Below are 14,772 nucleotides of genomic sequence, written 5' to 3'. Positions count from 1 at the left end.
ATACAACAAGGGTACAGGCTAGAACATACAGTTAAGACAGTCATTCTCCTTTGGACCCATCCATTCTGCTCCTTGTCACATAACCCATTCAGGAGTCCTGGGGTGGCAGTGCTTAAGGTATAAGGAATGAAGACAGTGGCCACCATATTTTTCCATCTCTAATTCCCAAGTCCAGGACCTGGCAGACTAGAGGAGCTGGTCTTAGTCAACGTCCTTGGAAAGTGAGTAGGCATCTTCTTGTAGAGCATACTCACTTGATGAAACTAAGGGTTTCCTCTTACAGGATACCTCTTTGGAGGGTCTTGCATAGACTATAGAGAAACTGTGAAGAAGATAAGGACAACTGGTTGGCAGTGAGAAAACGTTTGGAGAAGAGTGAGGATTACAAACACTGCCAGAATAAGTAGATCTCATGCAAGACTAAGGGAGAAAGTCTTGGCCCATTGGCATTACTGAAAGTCATTAGAGGAAGAAAGGGAGACATAATGGTTCGACAGCTTTCCAATGGGAAGAGCTTTTACTAGAAGAGTTTTTGATGAGTTTTGTGCCCATTGTAAACTACGTGGTGATACTTTCACACTGTGTCTTAACTTCTGTGGGCTTCACATCAGTCTTAACCAAAGGGAAGAAATACACCAAGTTCAAATTTATAACTGGCTCTAATGACTCACCCTCTCAATGTTGAAATTCTCAGTGATGTTGAAGACATTCTCAAGCTGAAAAGTGGCATACACTCCTCGACCTCTTTTGCAATCCCTATGGAGAGAAGCAGAGAAAACACAACCAGTTCAGCAGATGGTAATCTCTGGCTCTCGCTAAAGATGAAGGAAGAGGTTTGCCATTCAACAAACTAATAGCATTTCTCCACCTTGCCAAAAGTGCATGATGGGAAGTGAGTTACCCCAGGTTTAGAGGGAAGGGAATATCGCACACTATTTCAAGGCTTCCTCTAAAAGCCAAACTAAGGACAAATAAAAGATTTTTTTTCTTTGAGTGAGCTCAAACAATGGAGAGCCCTTGGATCCTCAAGACTGAAGTTCTTTTGGTATCTTGTCAGATGACCATGAATTTGAGGTCCTGAAGCAAGACCTCCGGAAGTCATCTGGCACCTCCACGTATGCACCCATGTGGTTATTGAACATCAAAACACATTTATGAACAAAAGTGGAAAGACCCAAAGGGGACTGTGAAAATAACCAGGTCTTCTACCCAAAAGGAAACATTATAGGGAAGAAGATGCTTCTGGGGGAAGGATGCTGAGTGCTTCAATGTCTCTTCAGCTAACTGACTACCAATGGGAGGAAAAAAATGAAAGACAAGTTTTAAAGTGAGGGGCCCATTACACATGAGGAGTCTGTGTCATGTTACTGGGGCAGGACTTGTAGATTTAAAGTTAAGGTACCTCTTTTGTGAATCAAAAAAAAAAAGATTTAAGGTTATAAAAAGGTTGGAGATATCTGTGTATCCCATTAGCTTGGCAGAGATATTAGTGACGAAAGTCAGGATGTTCCACCAATGTTCTTACTTGTCAAGGGTGGAAAATGCCTATAAATGAACAACAGTAAAGGGCACTACTGCAAACACATGCATCTCACTTGGCTCTAACAACTCCAAGGAAATTTTTTTGTGGTTATGCATCATACCGAATGGAGAAGAATTAAATTGTCCATATCCACAGGAACTAGATTGGACCCAGGTGATTTGATTACAGGATGCACAAGCCAGCCCTAAACTCTCTCACTATTGTGGTGTCTGTGACATGAGCTACTCTCTGAGTTCTTAAAGGATCCTGTTAATGTATATTATTGTTACCTTAGCCAGGGAGTCTTAGGGAATACCAGGACAAGGGGGCTCAGAAATCACCAAGACCAGGTCACAAGGGCTTGAAAAGATGACACTTTGGGGTCATTTTCTATGATATTTTGCTGACACTAGAAAACAGCTTAGTTCTGAAATTAGAACTTCATACCATTAAGAGGGGGCAAAAGCCACTGAAAATAAAATTCTTATTCTTAACAACAATGAAAAACATTGTCAGCAGGAACCTTGTAGGAGATTGGTGCTACTAATGCTTTGAATCTGTGTATCCAGATGCTGAAGACTCTTGTCCCCAATTGGCTTTTGATCTATCAATAAAGATGTCCACAGCCAATGGCTGGGCATGGGGGTGGGACACTGAGAGTTGCGCGGGTAGGGTAGGAGAACAAGAGACTGGAAAAGAAGAAGGGGACATAGTAGGGCAGGAAATGAAGCCAACTAGCCATGTGAGTTTTCAGGTAAGTGGCCACTGGCCAATCCCCTGATCGGGCATGAGGGTAGCATGGGAAGGTTTAGAAGTACCAAGCCTTTGAAGTAGCCAAGGCATTTTAAAATTAGCTGGTGCATGCATGTGTGTGTGTGTGTGTGTGTGTGTGTGTGTGTGTGTGTGTGTACGTGCGCGCTTTCTATTCCTGGATCCAAGATAGTTCCTGGGCTGGTCTGGTATTGTGGCCCACTCAGGAGCATAAGGTGGGGTAACAAAAACTACCTACAACAAAAAATGTCTATTGCAAGAATTAATACCTGTAGACTTGCTCAAAGGTCATGTTAATGTCTGGGTTTTTGAGTAGTATGCCAGAGAGATAGAATTGCCATTGATCGTTGAGCAGGTAGGGAGTATCCAAAACCTGGAACAAACACAAAAGTTGTTTGAAAGACAGTTATACAACTAACTCATACAATCAAATGTATCACTTGGTTAGATATTTTTGGGGTATTTTCTACTGTGATATTTCATATTCATTTCAGAGTCGAAATGGGAAAACAATGGCACAATTAGAATAAATGGGTTGAGCACCAAAGTTAGCATTAATCAGAACAACTGAAATTGTGTTTTTAGAGCAATGCCAATTTATTAGACACAGGAGAAAATGGGCCAGACGATTTGGCTTAGAAAAACAAAATCAAGTCATAAAGCAATAGACTCAGTCCCTCGGGACAAAGTGAACATTTATTTTCCAGTTGGCCATGAGGGTGCTCGCCTTTAACCCCTGCATTCCAGGGGCAGATGCGGGCAGGTGTTTGTGAGTTCTAGGCCAGCCAGGGCTATGTAGTGAGACCCTGTCTTCAAAACAAAACAAAACCAACCATCGCTTTCCAATTCTGTAACACACACATTAAAGAAAAACACCAGAGTGTGTGGCTGTGCGGCTGCTATCTAAGAACAGGCTCCATACCGCCTTCCAAAACGCCTAGGATAAAGTGTCCCAGATTTAAAAAATTTTTTTTCTGATGTTAAAATATTCACACAGGTATAAAGAATATCTAAGGTCTAGGACCCAAGACCGAACATGAAGTTCACCTCTGTTTCGGTATTTTCTTACACACATAACTTGAAGGCAATGTTCTACCAATCTTTTTTTAGGAAACTAAATAGAGACACTGTGATCCATTGGGGGGTCTCAATTTAGTTTCTCTTGATAAAAATAAAAGGGGGAAGTATAGATAAATAGGTTTCAAACGTAAGGATCTGTGGCTGGAAACATGGCTCTGTAGGTCAAATGTTTGCTGTGCAAGCGGGAGGACCTGAGTTCAGATCCTAGCACTGATGGAAAGGAAGAATGTAGAGGTGGATAATGTTAGCACCATAGGGAGAGAAGGGCAGATCCTGGGGCCTTACTGGCCTGCTAGAATAGTCAATTAGTGAAATCGAGATTCGATTGAGAGCTTCCCACTTTACATTTTGAGGCAGAAGCTCAAAATGTAAAGTGGAATAGACAAAGACATCTGACGTTGACTTCTGACCTCCATATAAGCATACACAATGCTACATACACACAAACATCACAGACAAACAGCAGACACATGCACACACAAATCAGAATGTATAGAAAAATACTAGGAAGCCAGCTACATGAACATGATTAACGAAGGAAGTGAAAGTACACACTGAGTCCTGGAGTCTTTGTGAGTTGATCTCAGGGAAAGCAAATCTGAAATTCAATTCTTAACTGTGCCTCCTTGCTATCTACCAGGGTAAGCCTACTACCGTGTGTGTGTGTGTGTGTGTGTGTGTGTGTGTGTGTGTGTGTGTGCGCGTGTTCTAGCTATTTTAAGCAGAACTTCAACTTGTTGAATGAAAGCAAAGTCCCTATAGTGTTTTAGTTGATAAAACCCACAAGATATGTGTTAGACCCAAGAATCTGTCCGAGCCTCTCATATTAAGTAGAAAATCATATTTACCTGTAGTAATTTCTTGTTTTCATAAGGTTCACAGAGCAACTTTTCCACATTTGCACCAACAACAAAAGTAAGAACCACAAGGATCATCAATATCCAGCAAAAAAGGAAGCTGAATCCAACCCCACTGGAAAAAATAACAAACAATGTGAGTGATACTTATGAGCTCTCACTAACTCCCCCTACTCATCACGCACAGTGGACCTGCTGTCTCCAATGCTTTTCAGTTAAAAATACCTTAACTTTCCACAAGCAAAGAATCTTAGAAAATGCTTACAGAACACTTAGAATGATAGCCTTGGGTCTACCTGTGGTCTCGCAGGGTCTAGAGTCTGGACTCTGGGGTCAGTTCAGAACTAATTCTGAGATAGATTATGTATATAATTATCTGTCTGTCTATCTATCAATCATCTATCAATCAATCTATCTATCCATCTATCCTCTATCTATCTATCTATCTATCTATCTATCTATCTATCCATCCATCCACCCACCCACCCACCCACCCACCCACCTACCTACCTACCTACCTACCTACCTACCTACCTACCTACCTATAGAAGTATATGTAGGAAGTATAAGGAGGAAGTGCGCCTGTGGAGATCCAAACTGACAACTTCACAGGCTCTAGAATCACCTAGGAGATAAGCTGTGAGGCACACCAGCAAAATATTGTCTTGGTTTGCTTTCTACTGCTGTGATAAAACACCACGATGAAGAGACTTCATAGAAAGGCTTCTTTTGTTTACAGTTCCAGAGAGATAAGGTTCGGTCACGGTGGTGAAGCATGGGAGTAGGCAGCAGACATAGTGGCTAGAGCAAAGGCTGAGAGCTTTCGTTCCAAACCATAAGCAGGAAATAGAGGTCCACTGTGTGGAGGTGACCTTCATTCACATTGTATTAAGGTGCCTCTTCATATTCAATGGTTAATTGATGAAATGGCAGTGAGCTAAATGCTTAACAGATTCTCATTGTCATTAGTGTGACCCATTACTGTCCTATTGTTTTATAAATCCAAAAGAAAAGGTTAATACTGTCCTCTATCCCTAGACAGTTTAAGAGTTGCATCATGATCTTACTGCTGATTGATTGTTATAAAGATCTGATGGCCAATAGTTAGGGCAAGTAGAAAGTGGGACTTCCGGGCAGAGAAAGGGACTTTGGGAAAAAGAAAGAGGACAGTCTTTTCATCAGGAGACAAGAAAGGAGGGAGACATGTCCATGGGCCTAGAAGATATAGCTAGCCATGTGGTGGGTCAGAGCTAGATGGTAGGGTTAACTTATGTGAGCTGACTGAGAGTCTGTCCAGCTTAAGTGTGAGCTTTGAAATATTGAAAGGTCTCAGTCTCTTTATTTTTGGCTGGTGGGGCACCAGGTTCCTGCAACAGCACTGGGAATGAGGCTTTTGAAACCTCAAAGCCCACCCCTAGTGACATACATCCTCCAGCAAGGTCATCCTCCTAAACCTACTGAAGAGCTCCACCTACTGGGGACCAAGTATTCAAACATCTGGGCCAATGGAGGATATTCTTAGTCGTATCTGTAAAGGGTTATTAGGATAATTGAATGGGACCATCTACCTTAACTGTGGGTAGCACCATTCCATGGACTGAGGTGCCAGGCTGATGCAAAAGAGAAGACAAGGCAAACACTAGCATTCTCTCCTTCCTGCTTCCTGCCTGTGGTTGCAGTGTGATCCTCCAACTCCTGGTGCCATGACCTCCTCGCCATGATGGATGTGCCCTTAAACTCTAAAAATATCTCCTTCCTTGCTCAGTTGCTTACCAGGTACTGTGTTACAATAATGAGTAAAGTAACTCACATAGCACCATTGAGGTTCTGAAAGGAACCAGTGTGGTTCTGTCTCCACAGGGGGACATGGAGTAGAACAGTGGATGGGGACTGGGAAATCTCAAGGAAGACCAACAAGGGACTGAAACCCAGGATGAATACAAACCAATTTCTTCCTGAAGAAATACACTTTTGGCATAATGTGAAGGATGAGATGAGCAGTTGTTCACAATGGTGAGACACCACTGCAGAGGCTGTTATGGTTCAGGATAGTGACCTAATGAGGCTGTTGCTAATGGAGAGAAGCCAGTGGATGGATGAAATATAACACGAAAGGCAATGGGATGAAGAGCAGAGGGAGGTAGCAGGGATACCGATGCTCTGTGCAAGAAGAAAAGAAGAAATGGACCTTGGTCATGTTACCGGTGAGACAATGTGACAGTGTGGTGGAGGCGTTCAATGTGTTTGGAGCACACACATGGGATTAGAGGAGACATTAATAGTAGACGCATCGAACTGGTTTCTTAACAATGGGGATGGATGGAAGGGACAAGCATCCTGGGGCTGACTTGGAGGACTTCAACTTTTGAAGAATGGGTGGTGGAAAGAGAGCCAGTGATAGAGAGCAAGGCAGAGAGCCAGAGAAGCAGGAAGGGAAGCATGTAGGTGTGAAGTTGCCAGCTGGGAGTGAGGGCTTTGCACAATTGCAGAAGGGAGTGCTCAACTGGCAAACACTGCTGCCCCCACTGTTGTGTAGAACAGAAGTTACTGTTGACTTGAGAGGTGGAATGATGGGGGACGAAAATAAATTGGAGAGGGCCTGGGAGCTATTGAGAGATGAGAAAACAGGAAGCAATGTAGACCGTGCTGCTGAGAAGTCTGGTGTGTGGGGAAGAGTGTTGTAAGGGAATTGTTGGTAGACATTCTTTCTGTTTAAAAAGGGGAATAGACAGAGTAGTTGCCAGCCTCTATTTTCCAAATATGTGTTCACACAGATCAGTGGCATAGACAGGTGTGGGAACATAGATCAGTGGGATGGACAGGTGTGGGCACATAGGTCAGTGGTGTGGACAGGTGTGGGCACATAGGTCAGTGGTGTGACAGAAGCCCAGGGTAAGAACACACTGATGTGTATTACAAGGACCAGGAGAAAGGATGAGCAAGAGGAGAATGAGGAGGAGAAACAAGAACCACAAGAGGAAGCAAAAGCAAAACTGTCCCATGCAGAAGGGCTGGTGATATCGCTCAGTGGTAAAGCACGTGGCTAGCATATGTAAAGCCCCAGGTTTGACTCTAGGGACAACAAAGAAACTGACGAAACAAGAGAAAGGGGAGGAAAGCATAAGTAGTGAATACTCTGATGATTAGAAAGACCCAGAACAGTGACTACCGAGTCCTGATCTGTGTGGTTATGACAGCATGTGACCCCTATCTTATCTTGGAAACATTTCTTTTTTCTAGAAAGCCATAATAGTCAACCTAGTGCCCAACTCACAAGTGCTTTTACTCAGATCAACTTGTCTATCCTGCAGCTGGACATTCAGACCTTACCACATTTTTGGGTTTTGGAGACAGGGTTTTTCAGTGTAAGAGCCCTGCTGTCCTAGAAATAGCTCTGAAGATCAACCTTCTGGGTGCTATGTATGCACCACCACCACCACTACCTGGCCAGACCTTACCACCTTAACACAAATTATGGAAACACATCCTTGCTCAGGAGGGATCTTCCAGAGCTCGCTCCCCTTCCTTTTAGAGAAGCCAGAATGTGAATTATTAGACAGAGGGCATGACAGTGTCTCTGTGGCCTTTGCTAGAGTCTGGAGAATCTTGAAAATGGGCACCCAGCTATGCAGATATAACTATGTGATACCATTGACTCTCCTGGGATTAATTTTTTCCCCTGAAGTCTCGAATGATGATCTGGACACTATTGTCAAGAGCTAAAGAAGGAAGCTTTGTAATGGGCTTCAAAGAAACATACTCAAAAAAGCTTATAGTCAGTGCTGGGTCCCCTAATCTCCGAGGAAGCCTGAAATTCTATTCTGTGTTTACCACTGGATCCCATTCAGTCCCTAAGATGCACTGGGGACCCTCAGAAGACACAATGAAAGAACCCCTAGACCTTCATGAGGAGCTTTTGGGAATCAATTTTTGAAAGAGACCATGCTTCTGAGTAGATGATGTCACTATGTGCACAGAGCTTGGGGGGATGTGGTCTCAGCAGAACTGGAAATAGATGCCGTGGCTTCTACAAGCAAGGACACAGTTTGGAAGCAGACACTTCAGCCTTCTCATGGGTCTGAGGTGAACTTCGCTAGGAAGCAACCTTCCCTTTGCAATTGTCCAGTTGTTTACCAGATGTCTCGGGGTAGAAATGTCAGCAAGCATAGTCAAGCCTGCCATGAACACAGGTGGAGCTCAATGATAAAGATGCCCTCGACACCTGCACCTGTGACCCACCTGTAATGAATCTGATGGTATCTGAAACGCTTAGCATTTTTCCTGCCTCCATCCCAAATTTTTCTATGAGCCTTTGTCTCTGTAAAGACTCCTTAGTCTACAGAAAAATACCTAAACAGAAGTAGCTTGTAAGTTTTCATCAACCTGTGGATAGAGTCTTTGCTCGCTTGCTTGTTCAAAGCCAGATCGTTGTTGTATTCTTTTTTTTTTTTTTAACAATCTGATGAAGGGAGTACACTTTTAGGCTAGTTTAAACTGATCGAGTATATATGTCAGCCAAGTGTGTTCCAAACAGCCAGATATTTGGGTTGAGAAAGTCTTAACATTAAACTAATCTACCTTTATCTATGAGTAATTGAACAAAAAGCAAAATAAATACATTTTTTCCTTGCTGGTGTAATTTGTTATTGCTTATTTTCTACCCAGTTGAGAGGTACTCTTATTTGGAGAGCCCTCCCTTCCTCCCTCCTTCCCTCCCTGTGTTGTATCCAGAGCCTTGCAAGGGCCCTACCTCTAAGCCATTTCTCCAGTCCTGAAGGAGAATGCTTTAAAGCTACCTGTGTGAACAAACAGGCTTCTCATGTGGAACACTTTCTTGGGTCCTGGCAGACCCCAGGCTTTTCATTTGAAGAATACTTTTAGACATATCTACATTAATGTTAATGCAAGTACATGATAGAGCCTGTTTGGGGGGAAATCCTTAGAAACACAGAGCACAAAGAATTCTGATTTAAATCTGTGTTTAAAGAGGCAGATCAATGCAGGCACCTGCTCTCAGGCCTTCCTCCTCATACCAGTGACAGTCAAAGCCCATGACTGATAGTTTGGCTCTCCGTCTCCCTTAGGTGCTGTTTCTAACCTTTACTCCCCCTTGAGCCTGCTTAGGTGTCCTAGTACTATTCCCATTGAGAGAACTGGAAGGCCTCCCAGCTTCCTCTGCGAGACATTCATTGCCACTGTACCTGAATCCCAGTTTACCACTCTGGCGTCATCCTTGGGCACACTGCTCTTGCCCACTACTAGTCTTTGTCTCAATATCTCACAGGAACCTTTCTAAATATCTGAACTTAGATGTGGATGTCTTTAAAGCAGGGGTAGCCCCTCCTATCTGCCACAGAGTCCCTACCGCCAGGTGCCTATCACCTACTCTTGTTCCTAATCCGGGCTACTCAGCTAAATACCAAGGGTGCTGACCTTAAATCAAACCCTGCGTTACATTAAGTCCCTGGAGTTTCAGGTTAGCAGTACTGCTAGCAGGAGCCAATGGTGTCTCCTCTTCTCATGCATGGGTGGGTGATGGGCGAGTGAATGAAGATAATGAAGGAGCCATAGGTATTGTGCAGCTCAAGAAGATTTTCATGATAGCTGCTTTTAAAATGAGTCCACCATATATAAGCAATATGACTTCAGAGGCTCCAGTGTCAGCCAGGAGGCTGCAGCTTCCGTCATACCACACTCGGCACCCTCCTCCTCACATTTCTACCTCTGTATGACAGAACTCGGTGAAGACTCACGCCATGAGGAAGATGCCTCCAGTGTTGGACACGCAGCCTCTTCTGGTTGGGGTGGCACGCTTGTCATAGCCAAACACACCACACAGCAAGCCCAGGTAAAAGAAAGTCACAATGAGGGTCAGCAGGAAGCAGACTATTAAGCCACCCAGCCACCTGCAGAAGAAAAAAAGTGTTATTGGATAACTTTTGGTTGTGAGTCTAGTCTTTAATGGCAGGACCATCTCTCCAGTCCCGTTATTATGTCAAATGGGCAATGACTATATTGGCTGAGCTAAGGCTGATGTGGTCTTGGTCATCTAACATCAGATGGCAAGCCTTCATGACAAGAGCCCTTTCCACTCCTGCTTCTTAACCAAACCAGCCAATACACTTTCCTTTGGCTTTGTAATCCCCTCTCTCTATGGTGGTGGTGAACACCCACAAGCATCACATGGGGCTCATAGCAGACCCAAGCTTCCTCAGGGCTCTGATCAAAACACACCTAGGACGTTCAAACCCTGTCAAATGTCTTAGTGTGGAAGCTGTGGCAATGGTTCAGGTACATGACAGAGAAAACATAGCAAGCTCCTCTCCCTTTCCCAATCTCTTTTGGGGTTACAGGAATATTCTGGGGCATCATGTTTCTTGCTGAACCAGAAATACTCTGTGTGGCAGATGCATGAGGCATTGAGAATTTTATGATCATCCTAAATCAAATGTCCACAAAATGCAAAATCTAATTTTGTAGTGGTCCTGGGAGACGTTTTAGGATAATGGTGTCTCAACTAGGTCTTACTGGCATTCCCAGGATGCGCACCAACTTTCCCTGAAGCTGAGGAAGGACCGCTCAAGGCTAAGACTGCTTCCCAACACTGAAGACACTGAAAAACTGCAATATCTGTTTATCTTGGGGCCTCCTGACAAAAGTGGACGCTAAAGCTTTTCATTCGATTAAAAGCAATTTTGGTAATTACACTAATAGCTACCAGCAGTCCCTTCTGTCGGAGGTTCATTCCAGATATCAGGAAGGCCTAATCAAATAAACTATGGAGCCTGGCTTCAGAGAACTTTCAGGATTAATGAATCAAATGATTAGTTGAAATGTTTAAAAAAAAAACAAAAAAACAAAACAAACAAACAAACAAAGAAACCCAAAAGCTTTATGGTCTCCAAGCAAGGCTGGAGGAAGGGAGAGAGAGAGTAGCTGGAAGGGCAGACAGAGAAATGTGCTATGCTGTCCTGTCTGTGAAACAACAATGACTTTCTGGGGGAAGCTGTCTCATGTCTGGTGCAGCGTCCTAGCCTCAAAGAAATGTGGCACTGACCCCTGGAGGTTTATCCATTTGCAGTGATCTACAGCGCAGCCAGAGTGTGTGGCCTTAAAGGAGTCCTTTCCCTTTTCTGAGCCCCAAAGTCCTCATCTACAAAACAGTATGCACAGAACATAACTCAGCAGATTCAGGGAAGCACTGTTGGAAATATCATGCATAAAACGCTTGGTGAACATGCTGAACAGCCCCTTCCCCTAAGGTGACAATCTTATCATCTGTCTTGTGTGCTCGTGTGAAAGGGAAGTCAGGTGAGAGAGAGCCTCTAAGCTCTCCAGAGGGCAAGTCCTAAGACTGCATCCTTGAGAGAAGAAAGTACACCTCCCTCCCCATGCTCTGTCTGGAGTGCCCATCACCACCCTCCAGGACCAGCCACACAATTGGCATTATTCAAGTCCTGATTACAGCAGCCCGTCCCAGCCCCTCAACCCGAAGCTCAGATACAAACCTAGAGGCTTCACATCACAGCTAAGAAAAACAGATTCCTTCAGAAAATACCAGCCTCTGGGCATTTGTGTCACAAATCGATGAGGACATTTTCCCCAAATACCCTTCTTGATTACGTTCACACTTCCAAATCCCAACACAGTTTTGGCTTACTAACTCTAGCAAAGATTCAAGATGTACTTAACATCAACGTCCTAAACTGTTAGCTCAAAGATTTCTAGTCCCTCAACTTTGGCTTTTAAACAAGGAGTGTCTCATGAATACGCATGTCACCGTTACTTGGAAACCATTTCCATAGTGTTCCAATTTTATCTGTGAGCTGCCTCAGTGAGCACTTAGAGTGTGTGTGTGTGTGTGTGTGTGTGTGTGTGTGTATGTGTGTGTGTGTGTGTGTGTGTGTGTGTGTGTGTGTGTGTGTGCAGGGTTACGTAGCTCACACATGAATATGCTTTTATAGGGAAAAATTGATGTCAGGCGTCGTCCTTGAACACTCCTCACCTTAGTTGCTGAGTCAGGATGTCTCACTGAGGCTCATCAATTGGCTGGCCCTAGACTGGCTGGCTAACAAACTCTAGTGCTCCACCAATACCCTCCCGTCCAACCCCAGTACTAGAGTTACCCTGTCCCTCTTCCCTGACTTTATCTTCTACTATGGGGTTCTGGGGATCCCAACTCAGGCCCTTACACTCGTACTGCAAGCGATTTACCACAGTTTCCTCTCCCTGGCTCCCTGGCTTTCATAAAGGAACATGGTGGGGGTTGTTCACACCAGCCCCATTCGGCTTCACAAGGCTATTCTGGGATTATGTCATGTTTTTATACCCATACAAAGCAAGCTATTCATGCCCCTCATTTGCCAGCTCCATCAAGGGGGGCACGCACCAGTATGAGTCATATTCTTCCACTCTGGGCAGCGACTCGTGGATGTACCTGTTGCTGTCATTAAGGTAGTGGGAGAACTGAAGCAGCACCTCCTCGACAGGAATACTTTGGCTCATGTTCTTAACCTTGGAGCTAACAGAATCCAAGGTCTTTTTGACATCTGCAAACAAAGGGACCACAGTTATTCACTTGCAAACATAGAAGACAGAAACCATATCTGGAGACGAGGGAAAGTCACTTAAGTGTTCCTCATGTGAGTTTCTAACAAAGTAAGATTCTACAGCAAAGCGCCAAGACCATCTATAAGCAACTGCCAAACCAATGGTGAATCTAAGCACAGACTTGGTGAGATGATACTAAAATCAAGCCAGTCTCCCTTGTCAATATCTTGAAGAGAAAAAAAAAGGTTGGGGGGATCAGGTGAAAAAATGCAGGTATCCTAGCGAGTGCCAAGCATGTCTGTCAATATTATTCAGTTCCCTTACCAATGTCTGCCTTAATCCCCTCTTTAGTATGACCCAGCAGCCCATCTGGGTTGACCTGCTGACCCATTGCTCTCTTTAGGAAAGTTGATGTTTGTTTTAAGGAAGTCCTATCGTATGATTTCTGGAACAGGAGGAATGGCATGATGGGGGTGTGTGTACAGTAATTCCAGCATTTGGAAGGCAGAAACTGGTGGGCTGCAGCCAATCTGAGACAACCTGGTCCACAAAGGGAACACCCTTTGTCAAAGACACAGGGGTGTTTGGGGTTGGAGGGGGGGCTGGGAGAAGGAAGGAGAGGGAGGGAAAGAAGGAACAATCGAGAAGGGAAATGGAGGAGAAATAGACTAAAATTAGGAAGACATGGCATTCAGGGGCATAAGTCTCTTACATTACTTCCTGAAAAAGTGACCTGAGTTGTTGTTTATTTAAAAATTGCTTGCCAGCTGGGTGTGAAAAGTGTAATACCTTTAATCCCAGCACTTGGGAGGCAGAGGCAGATCTTTGTGAGTTGGAGGCCAGCCTGGTCTACAGAGTGAGTTCTAGAACAGCTGGCAGGACAGGTACACAGAGAAACCCAATAATAATAATAATAATAATAGTGATATTATTATTATTATTAATAATAATAGCTTGACTCATCCAATTGGAGACTTAGTAGAGAAGTCCACCTATGTTTCCTACATGTCAAGGACAACACAATTCCCCTGCTCAGTTTCCACTCAGATCCATAACGGCTCCCCAGAGTAGAGATTTAAATCCAAGGACACACCAGTTTTCTATAATGTGCTGCTCTGTCCCAACAGATCCTGGATCACAGCTACCTGCTCACATTGAGTCCCCTGGACCAGCACCCCTGCAAGTCCAGAGGTTAGGTTCTGGTCTAGATGTGCCATGAACAAACACAATAGTTAAAAGTCTCCTGGCAGAGAAACGGAAACTGCCAAGGTCATAGTGACCGCAAACAGAGCTGAAGCTCTCCAAACTCTTCTCAGCACTCTTCTGGCCTCTAGGTAAGTGGCAGAGGTCCGAGGCTTGGGTCAAGATGTGATTATGTATAAAAATGGCAGGAACCTTTCCAAAGGTTTGAAATCCCTGTGAAACAGACAGCAGCTGAGCTGTCTGGAGACTTCTGTGGTACCTCATTGCCTCCCCAAATGGCTCTTGTACAAAACTTTCTGAAGAGTAGTAACTGCGGGGTCTGTACAGGCCACTTCAGTGGAAGTGATATGAACACCCAGTCTGCTTTGAGCAGATCCTTAAGGGCCTGTCTTGCCGGAGACTTCACAAGAGACAAGACACAGCCTTGTCAGCGTTGGTGACTGGCGGGTGGCCATCAAATGAATTCTTCAGGCCTCAGCGTGCAGGCTGTCGTTCTGAGGAAGCTCCTACTGCTGTCTCCCCTCTGTGGCTACCTTGCACATACTTGGCTATGTTAACAGAGTGTGATCTGCAGCCAGTCAGCGGTCGTGCCTAGTGCCTTCTCACAGCCTCATCATGTGGAAGAACCTGGCACAAAGTAGGCACTCAAAAAAAAAAAAAATCAGGCTAGGATTGAAGGCTCAGAGTATGGGAACTGAGGTCAGAAAAATAAACTGACATCCGGGCTGAGAGCTGGATCCTTGTCTGGTTTGGGGATAATGCTGAATTGTGTTTAAGCAATGACACCAG

At 44.3% G+C, this 14,772-nt stretch overlaps 1 protein-coding gene across 33 annotated transcripts in view; it reads right to left on the bottom strand.

The window, feature by feature from the left end:
• Prom1 (prominin 1) overlaps positions 1 to 14,772 on the bottom strand; it is a 104,604-nt gene that overhangs the window by 19,504 nt on the left and 70,328 nt on the right. For 17 of the 33 annotated variants that reach the window (XM_087584192.1, XM_087584202.1, XM_087584196.1 and 14 more), the window contains 5 exons: positions 12,620 to 12,779; positions 9,984 to 10,136; positions 4,222 to 4,345; positions 2,563 to 2,666; positions 672 to 756 (listed from right to left, as the gene is read on the bottom strand). In XM_087584192.1, the coding sequence (XP_087440318.1) occupies positions 672 to 756; positions 2,563 to 2,666; positions 4,222 to 4,345; positions 9,984 to 10,136; positions 12,620 to 12,779 (626 nt within the window). The remainder of the gene's footprint in view (positions 1 to 671; positions 757 to 2,562; positions 2,667 to 4,221; positions 4,346 to 9,983; positions 10,137 to 12,619; positions 12,780 to 14,772) is intronic. The other 16 variants (XM_087584199.1, XM_087584211.1, XM_087584205.1 and 13 more) reach the window with 1 other exon arrangement.

This window comes from Rattus norvegicus, chromosome 14 (assembly GCF_021556685.1).
Source record: "Rattus norvegicus strain SHRSP/BbbUtx chromosome 14, alternate assembly SHRSP_T2T, whole genome shotgun sequence".
Classification (NCBI taxonomy): domain Eukaryota; kingdom Metazoa; phylum Chordata; class Mammalia; order Rodentia; family Muridae; genus Rattus; species Rattus norvegicus.
This window is presented reverse-complemented; position numbering and strand designations above follow the sequence as displayed.